The sequence below is a fragment of the Aspergillus novofumigatus genome, assembly GCF_002847465.1.
Source record: "Aspergillus novofumigatus IBT 16806 chromosome Unknown P174scaffold_2, whole genome shotgun sequence".
In the NCBI taxonomy this organism is placed as follows: domain Eukaryota; kingdom Fungi; phylum Ascomycota; class Eurotiomycetes; order Eurotiales; family Aspergillaceae; genus Aspergillus; species Aspergillus novofumigatus.
The window spans coordinates 3,681,044-3,695,588 of record NW_020194275.1 but is presented as its reverse complement, the minus strand read 5'-3'; the positions used below and the strand labels follow the sequence as shown (position 1 = coordinate 3,695,588).

At 50.2% G+C, this 14,545-nt stretch overlaps 6 protein-coding genes and 4 non-coding genes across 10 annotated transcripts; 5 read left to right on the top strand and 5 right to left on the bottom strand.

The window, feature by feature from the left end:
* Positions 1-42: 42 nt before the first annotated feature.
* P174DRAFT_439354 (putative ssDNA binding protein Ssb3) lies at positions 43-1,218 on the bottom strand (the record flags this gene model as incomplete). The annotated part of the gene is made up of 4 exons (XM_024826777.1): positions 43-516; positions 597-651; positions 709-952; positions 1,130-1,218. 4 exons carry the CDS (start codon positions 1,216-1,218, stop codon positions 443-445), a joined length of 462 nt encoding a protein of 153 aa, XP_024686184.1. The 3' UTR covers positions 43-442.
* Positions 1,204-3,273, top strand: P174DRAFT_439353 (microfibrillar-associated 1 family protein). The gene has a single exon (XM_024826776.1). It carries the CDS (start codon positions 1,332-1,334, stop codon positions 2,862-2,864), a length of 1,533 nt encoding a protein of 510 aa, XP_024686183.1. The 5' UTR covers positions 1,204-1,331; the 3' UTR covers positions 2,865-3,273.
* On the bottom strand, positions 2,934-4,292 carry P174DRAFT_439352 (trafficking protein particle complex subunit 5). Its single transcript, XM_024826775.1, has 4 exons — positions 3,849-4,292; positions 3,659-3,789; positions 3,445-3,593; positions 2,934-3,424 (listed from the first exon to the last, which is right to left on the bottom strand). The coding sequence occupies exons 1-4, from the start codon at positions 4,133-4,135 to the stop codon at positions 3,302-3,304; spliced, it is 690 nt and encodes a 229-aa protein (XP_024686182.1). The 5' UTR covers positions 4,136-4,292; the 3' UTR covers positions 2,934-3,301.
* Positions 4,293-5,292: 1,000 nt separating this feature from the next.
* On the bottom strand, positions 5,293-7,523 carry P174DRAFT_439351 (putative NAD+ kinase). Its single transcript, XM_024826774.1, has 5 exons — positions 7,306-7,523; positions 7,206-7,253; positions 6,137-7,130; positions 5,790-6,066; positions 5,293-5,737 (listed from the first exon to the last, which is right to left on the bottom strand). Exons 1-5 carry the CDS (start codon positions 7,333-7,335, stop codon positions 5,581-5,583), a joined length of 1,506 nt encoding a protein of 501 aa, XP_024686181.1. The 5' UTR covers positions 7,336-7,523; the 3' UTR covers positions 5,293-5,580.
* Positions 7,524-8,152: 629 nt separating this feature from the next.
* On the top strand, positions 8,153-8,244 carry P174DRAFT_t45. Its single transcript has one exon. It is a non-coding gene; the product is annotated as a tRNA-Asn (tRNA).
* A 287-nt stretch (positions 8,245-8,531) lies between these two features.
* Positions 8,532-8,620, top strand: P174DRAFT_t46. The gene has a single exon. It is a non-coding gene; the product is annotated as a tRNA-Asn (tRNA).
* Positions 8,621-9,171: 551 nt separating this feature from the next.
* Positions 9,172-9,268, top strand: P174DRAFT_t47. Its single transcript has one exon. It is a non-coding gene; the product is annotated as a tRNA-Asn (tRNA).
* A 1,027-nt stretch (positions 9,269-10,295) lies between these two features.
* On the bottom strand, positions 10,296-10,930 carry P174DRAFT_510575 (VOC family protein; the record flags this gene model as incomplete). The annotated part of the gene is made up of 2 exons (XM_024831689.1): positions 10,598-10,930; positions 10,296-10,532 (listed from the first exon to the last, which is right to left on the bottom strand). The coding sequence occupies exons 1-2, from the start codon at positions 10,790-10,792 to the stop codon at positions 10,296-10,298; spliced, it is 432 nt and encodes a 143-aa protein (XP_024686180.1). The 5' UTR covers positions 10,793-10,930.
* Positions 10,931-11,506: 576 nt separating this feature from the next.
* P174DRAFT_t42 lies at positions 11,507-11,596 on the bottom strand. The gene has a single exon. It is a non-coding gene; the product is annotated as a tRNA-Asn (tRNA).
* A 700-nt stretch (positions 11,597-12,296) lies between these two features.
* Positions 12,297-12,818, top strand: P174DRAFT_429013 (uncharacterized protein; the record flags this gene model as incomplete). Its single annotated transcript, XM_024825546.1, has 1 exon — positions 12,297-12,818. The coding sequence occupies one exon, from the start codon at positions 12,297-12,299 to the stop codon at positions 12,816-12,818; it is 522 nt and encodes a 173-aa protein (XP_024686179.1).
* Positions 12,819-14,545: the final 1,727 nt, after the last annotated feature.

Genomic DNA, 14,545 nt, shown 5'->3' with positions numbered 1-14,545 from the left:
AAAGATATGCATCATACATTATTCGGAAGGTTTTCTACACAGTACAGCTGTAGTCCACTGAGAAGTAGACTTGGTATGACTTTGACTCCAACTGAGACCAACCTTTAAGACCTGACCAACTACAAACAGCAGGCTGAAGACTCGGCCTGTCATTGGCACATGCAATTGATACAAATGGCTATCATTGCCATTATAGCCCTTGCTTCATCCAGTAAAGCAAAAAGGAAGCTTTGAAAAGAAGAGTCTGAGAAGTAAATCCCACGAACAGCAACCATCCTGCGTTAACCTGATCCATTGGTTTCCGTACAGATTCCATAGGCTTCCATCTCAGAGAATCTAGGTATCATATCCGCAGGCTTGTCGCAGAATAGAGGGTATGTCAATTGTGAGATATAGTTCTGAAACCGCGCAGCAAATTTGCACAAATAGAAGAGATTCTCATCTATTCATTGGAATCATAGAATATAGGCTTCAGCTTATGCGTCACTTCGACAACGTGTTCGTAGATCTTATAGTCTGTGCAGCCATCGTCATTAGTCAATCGCCCGCTTTGCTTCCCAACGCCACGAAGTCGGCGAGGTGTGCAAGGCACTCACCGCAATCCGAAGGGTTACCCCAGTCTGTCGTGGCCAGGACACGGATCCCGAGGCCCTGTTACGCATCATTAGCTCCTGTCGTCCGGTTTCTCTTGCTGTCGGAGGAACGTACCTGCCCGCCCTCTAATTCCGTGACTTTCCCCACCACCTCGACTAACTTTCCCATTTGGAGATGCGAGTCTGATTTCAGGATGAGAGTGACGTCGCCGTTATTCCCGCATGTTATTGTTGCGGTGTCGCCGTGGAGGGCTGTTACCGTTCCGAGGATGCGGACGGTGTGTGTTGAGGAGCCGCTGGAGGGGTGGAAGGCGTGGAGGTGGGCGGGGAGGACGCGGGGGTTTGGAGGGACATTTCGTCTTTTCTTCCTTAGGGTTCGCTGGCTTTGGAATCTTAAAGGTGATTATTTCGGGTCCTGCAGTGGTTGTTTTGCTGTGTTTGATATGCAGCGTTGTGGATGTAGAGAGGTTGATATCTTTCCAATGGTTAACCTCCGTCGCGGGGGCGCGCAACGCGTGTTCACGTGATCTCATTACCTCCCGACCGCCCGCTGGGCTGGGCTCCATACGTCAATCGGCAGGTGTTTGATCGGAGATATCGACTTTTTCCTCCGCGGTATAGTCATTCCCACCTTCTGCGGAGTATATACCGTTCCCGCAATCTCATAACACGACAGATGAGCTGATAAAAGTCTCGACACGTTCTTATATCGATTTCCATTCTCGAGCGGTCGTCGCCATGCCTCCTCCACTTCCCTCCCAACATCGCGGTATGACCGCCAACCCTCTCAAACCAGTTAAACGTTACCGGCCGGGAAAACCGATTGCGGAAGAACCCTCGTCATCTGAAGAAGAAGAGGATGCCGAGGAAGAGGTACAGGAGCAGGAGCGGCGCAGACAGGAACAACAACGGCAGAAGAGGCAACAGGCTCCAAAGGCGACCTCGTTCCCTACTGGCGCTGCTGCTGCTGGGAGGATCACGAAAGGCGTGCAAGATGTAAAGATTGAAGAGGACGAGGATGAGGAAGGGTTTGAGACGGAGGAGGAGGAAGAGGCACCACCGAAGGTAACCGCTCGTGTTGCTGGCGACCGAGCGGAGACTGTGACGGCGCAAGCAGGCGGAGACGAAGAGGAGGAGGAAGAAGAGGAAGAGGAGGAGGAAAGTGAGGAAGAAGAAGAGAGCAGTTCAGAAGAGGAGGCGCCCCGGAGGGTTCTGTTACGGCCTACGTTCATCAAGAAAGACAAGCGCAACAATGCACCGAATCAAGCACAAAACGCCGCTAATGTTGCCGATTCGGCGGCGGAGGCGGAGGCCCGCAAGGCGCAGCGACAGGAGAAGGCGGACATGCTGGTCCGAGAGCAGTTGGAGAAAGAAGCCATTGCGCGAACGACTGCAAACAGAGGGTGGGATGATGACGAAGTAGTTGAAGCGGGCGAAGAGGGTGCCATCGATGATCGGGATGGCGTGGATCCAGAAGCAGAATATGCTGCTTGGAAGCTACGAGAACTCAAGCGAATCAAGAGAGAGCGCGAAGCCATCGAGGCAGCGGAGAAGGAGCGCGAAGAGATTGAGCGTCGTCGGAACCTCACTGCGGAAGAGCGCGAACGCGAAGACCGCGAGTTTATTGAGAAGCAGAAACAGGAGAAAGAAGCCAGTCGTGGCCAGACTGGGTTTATGCAGCGCTATTTCCACAAGGGTGCTTTCTTCCGTGATGATCTGGAACGCGAAGGACTCGACAAGAGAAATGTCATGGGGCAGAGGTTCGCCGACGATGTTGCTCGTGAGACCTTGCCTGAATATATGCAAATTCGGGATATGACCAAGCTGGGAAAGAAGGGCAGGACACGATACAAGGACTTGAGGTCGGAGGATACAGGACGCTTTGGAGACGGCTTGGACAATCGTTCCCGCCGTCGGGAGGCTGCCCCTCTCGGTATCCGTGATGAGCGATTCCTACCTGACCGTCCGGACGATCGCCCCAGGGGCCCCACGGGAGCCAACGCGAGTACCGTACGCGAGAGACGAAGGTCGCGGTCAAGATCGTATTCGCCGAGGCGAGACCGTCACCGCGACCGTGGAGACAACAGACATGATAGCGGGCGAGGCAGTTATGGTGGCGGTGACCGCTATCGTGACCATGATCGTGACCGCAGTCGTGGCCGAGATCGTTCAAGAGATCGATACAGACCGGATACCAGCAGTCGAAGGAAACGGAGTCCTTCGCCATACGACGACCGCGACAAGCGACGGCGTACAGATGATGCTACATAGACGGGTTTACGAGAAGAAATCATTACGTCCTTGGAGTTCCTGGTATCATGAAAAATGCGGCTGGGATTCGGGATTTATGTTGCATTGCAGATTGCGACAGGTCTTTGCCTTTGTTATTTTTCATATCTAGTATTTTCTCTCGTGGGGTTTGGATATATACCCTGTATCTGGGCTGGTGAACGGAGTGTGTAAGATAAAACAGACATCATGTTTGTAGATACAAACACAGACGTCCAACAAGCCCTGGCTCGCTTGGTAAAGCATATCCTTCCCTTTCCCATCGAAACAACGTAAGCGTCTTGGCCGTGATGTGACGAATTCTTCTGTAATAGTCCTTCCCCTGATTTCCAATGCGATAACTCCCAGAGTCTTCGCAAGGCTCGTGCATCCCGTTGTGGTCATCCCGTCAGGCAACGCCTCAACAATCACACACCCACTTATTTCACCCCTGCCCTTTCCAACACCTTCTCTCTCTCCATGACACTCTCGCCGAACCGTAACAGGAAGATCGTCCGCCCGGGCCACATCTCCGTAGGCTGGTTATGCGCCGTGACCTTGGCCTCGAAGCCACACCCATCACAAACCCCTCTATGATCCCCGCCACAAAGGCAGCGCAATTGAGCATGCTCATCTCCTTCGGAACACTAATGTACGTGTTTACCAGCGGGTCATTGTCCGTGATCATGTACTCGTTGGGTGTTTCGGGGGACACTGAATGCTCGAGGGCGTCTGCGGGGCGTTGGAAGAGCAGGCGCCAGAGGGCCCATGGATGAGATGGAGCAGGGGAAGAATACGGAGAGGTCGATTAGGAGGGGAGGCAGAGGTTGAGGAGCTCGACAGCGCGGACGATGTGGAGGAGGACATGGAGCGGTAGAAGAGAAGGTCGAGGAGACGGAGGCCGAGGTGGTAGCCCTGTTCGTTTAATCTGGCGTGTTGTCAGAACGGAGCGACGAATCTATTCAAAGAAAACCGCGTTGCACTCACCTGCGCTCTAGATCCTGTATCCCTGTTACTCGTCGCTGAGCGTATGTGACCATCTCCGCGAACAGAAAGGCGAAGCTTGCCCGGCTGAGCTCCGCATTTCGACTGCGATTCAGATGTCTGTCGTAGATCGTCTTGCGGTTCGACGGGATTCGCAGGCCGGGGCTTTGCTGCGCGACTGTCGTCACTTGTTTTGGGGGTGGCTGTCTGTCAGCGGTGCCAGCTATGTTTGTTCCGCTGGTGCTGGCAGACAGCATCGACGAGTGTCTGGCGGGGTGTGATTGTGACATGGCGGTTGTGGTCGGTTGTTGTTACGCTGGGGACGGGAGATTTGTGAGATGAAGTAGAGAGAGGTAGTAATTCAATTGATCATTGCATCATCTTGTGTTGATAGAAAGATTAATGCACAACGGAGCTTGACTGGGGGTCGTTGGTTTTCGAGCTGCGATGTTGATGTTGATAAGGCGAGTTGACGATGGAGGTTCCGATGTCCATCATCACTCTCCGTCGGGCGCATGAAGGGCCATACGACACTGCACATCGCACACTTTATCAGACTACGAGCAACTGGTGAGCTTCTTTACCCATGGATGCTTCCACAGAAATTATCCAGTTCTTTGATTTTTTCGCTTTCGGGTTTGGTACAAGGTCTTCGACAGCTACAAGCGCTGCTCTAAATGCTTACGGAATAGTCAAGGGAGAAGCCAAAAAAACACATGAGTGACGGAGAATATCTGAAAGTAAATTCATGATTATATTTAACTCCAGCGAAATCTAGTCGTGACCGTATCAATTGAAGCTATCGAAAATCCAGTTCAAGGCCAGGCCAACGACACCAACTTCGCACAATCAACCCCGTCAACGACCACGATATAATCTTGAATCAACCTAGAATGAAAGCCATTATTAGCACCTATTCATTGACCTTGACACAAGTCATGCTCAAATCCATGCCAAATGACCAACAAGAATCAGACATCCAAGGAAGATAATGCGCACAGAGCACGTCTATGATGGGTTCATGGCGACGGCTAGCGTGGAAACTGCGAATGTAGGAATGATTTTCATCATAAGAGAGCCAAAAGGCTCTGTTGGTCGATTTGAGGATCGAGACAGGACAGGAAAAATGGTAAGACTTACCCAAAGTTAGTGAGTCGCGAGATGGTGCGCTGTAAATGAGCAAAAGCAATGTTGTGAATATCTAAGAGCTCAATCGACTACAGGAGTTTGCATATAACTCAAGTGCCAATTGAGCAGGCAATGCTGCTGTGTAAGGTCGAATTGCTGTCGGCTGTGGAAGAGCAGAAGGAAGAATTTTTGCGGCGAAGGAAGGCTTTTTATAGTTGGCCTGAGGCTGCTCGGGAAACCCACCGACCCATACGAAGCTTCTAGAGCGAAGAGCAGAAAGAAAATCTTCAAAACAAACGACGCAAAACCGAAGGTTCGATTAGACTGACAGAATTTCCATTACTCAAGATAATTTTCTTCAGCTATGCGATATCCAACAATGACATGCCTTTGAGGGCTACCAAAATGAATGATCCCAAGATTATGCGTTTTGTGTGGAATTGAACAAGAGCAGATGGGAAGCAGATGAGTATGAAATCGTCGTCAAGTGCATACCTCCCCCCAAAAATTATCCATATCCAAAAAATTTAAGGTTGCTCCTCTATATACAAGTCATGACGGCATACCAGCAAATCCCCGGTTGGCGCTGCATTGGCAGCAGCGTACGCTATTTGAAGCTCTTCTGCTTTTGCCTCGAATTCCAATTCAAAGTTTTGGAGATGCTCTGAACCCAGTCCTCGCCACGTCGATTGTGGGGTAGCACGTTTGCAAACGGATACCGCGATGCGGATACAGTCACATAGTCGCCCGGCTGCAATTCGATTCTACCACGGCTGTCAGCTACTGTCGGTCTAGCTTCCTTGTCGTAGAACTCACCTCTCTCGACCATCGAAGCTTGCCCATGAGCTTGTCCGAGCATCGTAAGGCACTCCCATACGTAGAACAATGGTGTCTGGCAATATAATCGGTCGGAAAGACAGAGTGTGGGCGCAGATTGCCGTGACGAGAATGACGGGGTTCTCTGGATGACACAGCGAACCTCCCGCTGCGAGATTGTACGCCGTCGAGCCGGTAGGCGTCGCTATACAGACACCGTCCGCTAGCAATGTCGTGAAATGCTCATTGTCACCGAACAGCTCAATTTGAGACATCGCTGATAGAGTCAGTCAGTGACCAATTTTCCAAGCAAGGCCGAGTGATTCAAGATTCGGGGAGGCTCTTACTGGGGTTCGGTCCTCTGTCCAGCACGACATCGTTGAGGATCTGAAAAACCTTGTCCGGTCTATGAGTCAATGTACCTTCCATCTCCTCTCCTATCAGTTCTTCGACGAGATCCCGCTTCGTTATGTTCGTTGCGTCGTCCTCCGGCCGCCGATTGCTCCTCATGATCGTGCACTCGAACCGTAGTCTGAGGCTTACCACGACGCCGTCTTTGAACGCCGTCTCTAGTGTGCTCTGATACTGGTTGAAATCGAATCTAGTCAGGAATCCCAGAGACCCAAGGGAAAACGAGAGTACGGGTGGTACGACATGCTGGAACAGCCAGCTTGTGTAGAGAACCGTTCCATCTCCTCCTAGTGTAACAACAAAGTCGAATAAATGTGCTTCCTCGGATGCCATATCTGTATCCCAGTACTTGAGCCGACCTTCGGCTGTAGGTTCTTCTTGAAGGAGTTGAATAGCTCCAAAATCCGGATGCGTCTCCAGCCGCTTCTCCACGTAGACGACATATTTTGTCGAGCGATCCTTGGAGAGCAGCCACTGGGTAACCTTCCGCGTAAGTACGACAAGAGATTCGTCGCGTACCTTTGTCACCAACAATACGCTCTTCACCGTAAGCTTGAGCTTGATGCTCCCTAGTTTCTTTGACAGCTTGCGCACATTCCATGCCATATCCGACAGCTGCTTCTTGGTCAGGTGCCGTGATTGCACCACTGTAGGGAGTGTCCTGAGAGCCTTTCGGTCCTTCGCCTCGGTTGGTTTAATCGCGTCGTCGTCGACGACGCTCGTTTGTGGGGTTGTCTCGTGCGCTTTGCTCGGCTTCACATCTGGTCGGATGTCTTTGGATGGCGGTGTTATCCATTCACCCATGATCAATGAGTGCACAAAACATGCCGTTCTCTCGTCCGTATTGTCAAGGTGTGGTCTTGATCTTGAGTCGTCTACCGAAACCAAGGACGACTTGCGGCGGTGACTGTAATCGGGGTAAAGCACGACCTATCAGGCAGGGAGTATTCGCAGTTAGCAAATGATTCGGAGCTCAATCATGGTGGGTTTGTGCGTTTATTGTACCTCCAGCTGGTTATGCGTTTCTGTATCGCTGATTGCCCCTCCATGATCCTTCCGTCAGGTCAGCTCTGGCAGTTCCTCCGGTGAGGACCTGGCGACTTACAAAGTCGTCCTGCGACAGCCCCTTCTCCATTATACCACAGCTCTGTTCTCAAGATTAGTCGATTTCTAGTAGTTTTCTGATGACCTTCTAGCGTGATTATCCCATGATGTGTGGATTGGGAATCTCACTTGTTGCGTTCAATGAGTTGTTACGGTTCCGGTCAAAGTGGGTATGACGTCGTTACACGGCTCAAACAGTCACTGTACCTAACCTGCTGAACTGCATATCAAGGTGAATACTTGCCAGCGCTCATTGTTGGCGCTAATTTGGTGTTTATTGCGATCATGGCATTTGGGTTGACTTTCCAACATATCCAATTGTATGATTTGGCTAGAATGGTCCGTCTACTTGGCTTGGTGGGGAGGTACGTCAATCTCTCCATGTCGGGGAATATATATGTCCATGATGGCTCAATACAACAACATTTGAAGAGGATGACACGAAAAAGTATACACCGCATGTGCGAATGCAGTAGCTGATAGCTATAATGAAAGCAAGGCCATACCAACGATGTATTCATTCCCACACCAACTATATAACGGAAGGTATTATACAAGTGCGCAGAACACAATGCAGTATACATGCAGAGAGATGTACAGATGAGCCATTCAGCAAAACAAAGGTGTAATATATTGACCCGTCGATCTCGCCATTGCAGGGACGAATATAGTATCGAGGGCAAACAACGAGGTTTCCTGCTGGTCAATGCTGATCTCCAGCCAACAAACATAGCAGTAAGGCCCTCTTTTTGTATTATTGGTCTAGGTTCATCATTTGCATTCTTCGTCTCCTGAGTTTAAGTTGATTGGGATATCAATTTTTTATTTTCGGCGTTCTTCAACAGGTGGTCTCCGTGGCCCAGCTGGTTAAGGCGTCCGACTGTTAAGCTAGCTGCTCCTAGCAATCGGGAGATCGGCAGTTCGATCCTGCCCGGGGACGATTTTTTTGATTATTTTTTTGTCCGCTGGCAGGTTATCCGCAGTTTAGCATATAAACAGAGAAATCTCTAGTAATCCAACTCTGCCTTAAATTCCATTACCCGCGCCCGTGGCTATTTTTGTATTCGGTAATATCAACAATAATAGGTTCCTCTTGCAAGGCTGCAACAACTCCGCAGCATAGAGTCTGCGTCAAGACATCCTCTCTATATACGACCCAAGTGACTTTATGCTGTGGAATGTTTAAGGCTCATGTATTCAAACCCTCTCTTCGTTCTTCAACAATTGGTCTCCATGGCCCAGCTGGTTAAGGCGTCCGACTGTTATGCAACAGCTGTGCAATCGGGAGATCGGCAGTTCGAGCCTGCCTGGGGACGAATTCTTTTTGGTATTTTTTCCCCCTTTACACCCCTCCTGCCAGTCACTTCCTACGAGAAAGTCTGTCACGAAGCTTTTCACCATTAGCACCGACTAAGTTGTTCGACGCACTATTGCATGGTGGCAAACAATTCGTCGTGAGTTGCTACGGTGGTCAACAGCGGAGCAGGCAGCAGTCAAGTTTGAGGCTGTGTATAGTAATCTAAGTTGATATGAGATACGATGGTACTGGACATTATTATTACCGGGCCACACCGGAAAGTTCTAGCCTTTTGCTTCCTCCTTAAGTTGGCACCATGTCCTCTCCCTCATTTGAGACGCTCCCCAGATGAACACTCAAAGGCATCCAGATTCCCAGTCAGATCCAGGTCCTGGTTCCTTCATTCCTATCCGAGCTCCAGCCTGGTCGTATTTCCAATGCCACGTACGGCGAATGGGGCTGAATGACCGCTGCTGGAGCCACCTTCAATGTCGAACTCGGCCGCGTCCTCCGACTAGATGATTTTCAAGTGCCTTGAGACACGCGCTGCTCTGACCTAACCAATCAGATGTCTCCATGGCCCAGCTGGTTAAGGCGTCCGACTGTTATCGCAGTCCATTTGGACTCGGCAATCGGGAGATCGGCAGTTCGAGCCTGCCTGGGGACGTTTTTTGTACCCCATAAGCGACTTTTTGGTGCATAGGACTCTCTTTCTTCCTCCTCATGGTATTTTTGCCCCTGAAGGGCTGTATGCCCTCCCCGAACGGGAAACTCAGGCGGCTTTCTGAAAGCATATCCGGTTTATCTCTCAAAGAGAGAGATGTGCATATGACCATGTCCTGGTTCTGAACAGTTCTGTACAGCTCTTAAAGTTCTGAGAACTATGTTTCTGTTCTTACAGTCTTCCTTAGCACTTGCAGACAGTAGCCGATTCCCAGTCAGAGCCTAAGGCCTGCGAGCCAAAGCAATGCAGCTAAAAAGAAGGCTCTCTCCTCCCCCATCTGCGTTCAACTTGATGATCCTCTTGATACCCATGTCAAGCGAGCCGCGACTTGAGCAGGATGTCAGTGGGCAATACCTACAGACACTTTGAATTATAAGAGCCGTCTCTGTCAAATCATTCAACATTACTAATTCATATGTTGGGACTGTTCAATTTTTCTTGTTATCGGCGACAGGAGCACTGATAAGGCGTGGATCACTTCCAATTCAGCTAATTTGCTATTGTTACCACCGGAATACCGGCCCAATGCTTCAGTGGCGCCTGGGGTTGTGATTCGGGACAGGTACTATTTTTTACGTTCGATTCCCAGGGACTTTCACACCTCCTTTCCGGGCACTGAATCCCTTCTAGATCAAGTATATCACATGTGATGTCGTCATTCACAATATCAGATGCTTTTGCAAACGGATGGGTAACGAAGAGAATCATTATAGGACTCTGCATTTCCACCCGCATGTCTCCTATGTATTGGGGCGCTCCCAATTTTGCAACGCGACTCACCAATAAATAAGGAAGACAACGGCAAGGACGCAGATACTGTAAACACCTAATACATATATCACGGCTTATTTGACCCTGCGCCAGACTCTTGAGCGCCTCGACTTCTCTCGCTGCCTATCGCGTATTAACTTTTACGGTGAGTATTCGACGTCAACTTATCCAAGCAGAGAAATCCAGTAAGGGAGCAAGCTTATTCCCCGTCGAAAGCCTTGCGTAGCCCGGCTATGTCAAGCTTCTCCATATGCAACATAGCAACATACGCACGGTCCCGTTTCTCTGTCTCTGTACTATTCAGCATCTTGTGGAAGTCGTCAGGCACAATCTGCCACGACAGGCCAAACTTGTCCACCAGCCAGCCGCACTGTCTCTTGCTCTTCTCGCCGCCCTCGCCGAGCTTATCCCAATAGTAGTCGACCTCAGCCTGGTCCTTGCAGTTGACCATGATAGAGATTGCCCCAGTGAATTTAAAGTGGGGCCACCATTGAGGCCGACGAACTTCTGATCATTGAGCTCAAACTCAATGGTCATGAGGCTGCCGGCCTCGCGTCCGTGGAACTCCTTGCCGGCTTCGGGAAAGTACTGGCGCCCCGTAACTTTGGAGTTCTTGAATATGGAGGTGTAGAACGAGGCGGCCTCTTCTGCTTGGCCATCGAACCAGAGGCAGGTCGTGAGTTTGCCAACGGACATTAGGCTAGAGGTAGCGTGCTATGAAGGAGCGGAATGACTTGTGATAGCAGGTGTGCCAAAATACGTCTTGTAGTATAAGGGAAGAATTGATGACAGGTTCATATTCGTTGCAACATAAGAGCTTCTACAGCTGTCGGGTTCGTTGGAGTGCGGGATGCACATAATTTAAGAGGCCAAGGAAAATAGGCAGCAGTGCGGTTATCGTCGGAGCATCAAAAACAATGGAAAGGCAAGAGGAGATCAAATGATCCCAATCAGCATGTGTATACTGCGAACTATCTGCTCAGGAAGCTACTCTACAAGCCGTGTGTTATGGAGCAGCATGACAGTTGCAATACTATATATATTTGGTCCTGGGTGATATCCGCCTCAGCGGATATGGTGGTCTTTTTAGCATACATTAGGAATCAGGTGACCCTGGCTGAATGATGGCACCTAAACTGACGCTAGACTGTTGGCCCAACCAATCACAGGCCCTCTATTCACCGTAGCTCATGGTGGTACGTAGTGACTTTGAATTTAGCATTCTTTTACTATCTGTTCCTTGGGTGACATTCGCCGGTCCAAATGTTCCCCTATTTCACGTTCTGAACATACTTCACTTTCCGCAGCAGTAGGCGGCCTGCTGGACACGGCCTATGAGAGCTGATCCAGTAGGGCAAAAAGAAAAAAAGCCAGCCAAAAATAAGTGTCGGAATTGAAGAGACAAAAATTCGTCCCCAGGCAGGCTCGAACTGCCGATCTCCCGATTGCACAAGCTGTTGCTTAACAGTCGGACGCCTTAACCAGCTGGGCCATGGAGACTTGTTATTGTTTCTGCCGGCAGCATTTAAAGTTCCATAAACCAGAACAAAGAACTGTTGTAGATCGAATCAACTGGGCTTCGAAATCCATGGAATCGCCCCAGGACCAGCGCGAGTGAGGGCGTCATTCATTCCCTTCGCCCTGGTTTCTTGCCCGTATGAATCCGATCTGGATCGTCTACGCTGCCTGACGCATAACGGACATTGCTCCGCGAATATTAGGTAGGTAGGTAGAGGGGTGTAGAGTACAAGGGAAAATCCTTTGATGATCCGTCGGAATGCTTTGCCTGTGATACATCACCCCAGCATGGACCATGGCTGTACGACTAGATGCAGGAATCCAGGATCTAGGATGTGGTTGGTGCATATCGCATATGCAAAAATGGGCATGCTGTCTTTGCTTGAGGCTCGCCTCTGGGGCAAGTTTGTCTACAGGACTATACAGAGCGTCAGCGTCATATCATCTCTACACTGTCCTTGCTGATATGAACGATCTCGATATGGATGTAAGGTAAGGTAGATTCGAGGGGCTGCCTGGTACTATGAGCCATGATTGGTCGGGCACCCAAACATACTGCCTTGCGTACTCGGTGTGCTCCGTACGGATTAGTATTCATATGCATGTGTGATATGCATGTACGCATTTGACTCAGGGCTACCTGCAGCTGTCCCCCAAATCCTTCGCGCAAAGGGGGCAGAACATGAGCCGGACGTTGTTCTCCTTTCTTTGGTGGTGGTTGAGCGCAGACTGCAGACTGCAGACCCACCCTGTCGTCGGATCCTTCTCCCAACTTCTCAAAAGTCAAACTCATGTCCAGGCGTATCTTCTACTACATGTGTCTATGGCGCAGGAAAAGGATTTCGGCAGTAGATCCAGCGTGTATTGCCTCCGATTCCGCCACCAAGGGAGTAATGAACGCGCAGTGTGCCAACTCGCCATGTTCGCGTCACTAGTCTGGAACTCTGGAGGCTTTGCCAGTCACACGATGCCCACTTCCTTCTTTCTCAAAGACAGGCTCCATAACCATCCACTTAAGTCGGCTTACTCCCGTAACAATAAAGCCTACCAGGCGGCAGCCACCAGGCTCTTCAATTTCCTGATTTACTTAGGTTTAGGTTCAGTTCGACAAAGGGTGAGCTCAGACGTTGTGGCGCTCGGACGTAGCACGCGGCGCGCAGCGGCAGAGAGGGACGAAAATTTAGTTTCACAGAAACAAACCTAATCCTACGAATGGGTATGGTGCATCGCGCTAAGGATGCTAGCAGGGGCCGGGCCCTGCAGGCTGGGATGCAGCTGCGTCTCGGGGCATATGAGGCACACTCTGTGTCATCTCATTGCTTGCGGTTGATATGTCTCATTAGTGACAGCTTGGGGTGGGTGGGCGGCGTGCTTGCAGCAATGCGCCGAGGGAAACAGCATATCTTAAACAGTGAGTGGCTGTGGCAGACGGAGTACGCGGCCGAACATTGGTAATTGAAGGACCACGAATCCTTCAAGGATGAGGTTAGTGGTTACTCAGCTAGAGCGCGGGCTGCGCGGCCGAGGCGAGATGACAAAGTCTTTTTCGAATTCAAATTAAATTTAAAAAATGCTGAAATGGCGCCTAAACCCACAGTGAACTCACATGTTCGACCAATGATAATGCAATCGGCTACAGTTATTTCCCAAAGTAGCACAGGATCTGGCCCCGATGACATGGAACTAAGGCAAGTCAAATCAATTAGCGGGTGTTCCTATGCCTGAGCTTTGCGCTCTGGAAACTCTGAGTGGCTGGCATTTGGCGCTGGATTGAGTGTTCAAAATCAGGATTGAATCATGGCGAGTCAACCTTGATGGAGAGTAGACAAGTGAATGTCTTCTGAGCTGACATCCCTTGTCTCTGTGTGATGCTTACTGCCTGTGCCTTGTTATGTGGATCAAGTTCGAGAACGTAACTATTTGAGCTGATCCCTTCATGGCTGTGGAATTTAACTAAGGTAGTGTCGTCGATTATTGCCCACATTCGGGCTTCTCCTGTCTTGGACTGTCGGGTTGTGACCGCCATTTCGGGGTTGCTGGATTGAGCCTGGTACAGCAGCGAGGCGCTAATTGGGCGGAGACAACCAAGTCTAGTCTACCCCGTTTGGAGTCTTGGAGACTTGATTACTACTTACTTACACTTCGAGGATAGTATGCGATTGACGATCAGTTCAGTCGTGATGATTACTCCTTTGATTCTTCTCGTAGTGTTTAATTATTGACAACGAGAAGCAGTTGTCCCTGGTCCTGTGAGGCTGTGAAGAGATGCCGCCCGTGTCCCGCAGTCAATCAAGACACAGTATAGTGGATGGACTTAGAGGGGCTAGACTAGTTCGAGGCCAGCTGATACTGTAGCATCGATGTGGCCTGTGGGTGTTTGATAAGATCATCTCTTGTGATGGATTTTCTCCCCGAGGCCCCAGCTCGTATGCAAGCAGGCTGTTATTGTTGAGCGACCGGCGAATGGAATAAAATGGAATTAATTTTGGATTGTTATTTGAGACAACTGTCTGACTAACTCCAGGTCCAAGCCCAGGGCAAATCAGCAGGGAGCAAAGTATGTGCCGGCCTGCCCTTTTACCTGGTAGGATCCCTGCACCGACGCCAGTCAAAGTGGAGACAAGCGATCAAATGGATAGATCATCAGCAACACTAAGCAGTTGCCAGTAAGACTAAGCACAATACTCCGTACAGGAGGCAGACCCACTTGCATTGCCCGTCAGCGTCTCAGGAGCCACAGAGGAGCAGGATTCAAGAAATTCGTAAGAATTGTTACCTACGTACTGACCCCCTGACTCAAGCCCCCGTTTGTTCTATTAATTTTCTAGCCCCCTGCGGTACCCGTGGGTCCGCACATGCGTTCCAACTTATCGGCGGTTTCTTCCTGGAATCCGCGGCCTTTGATTCGCACAGCAATCAAACGATGATCTC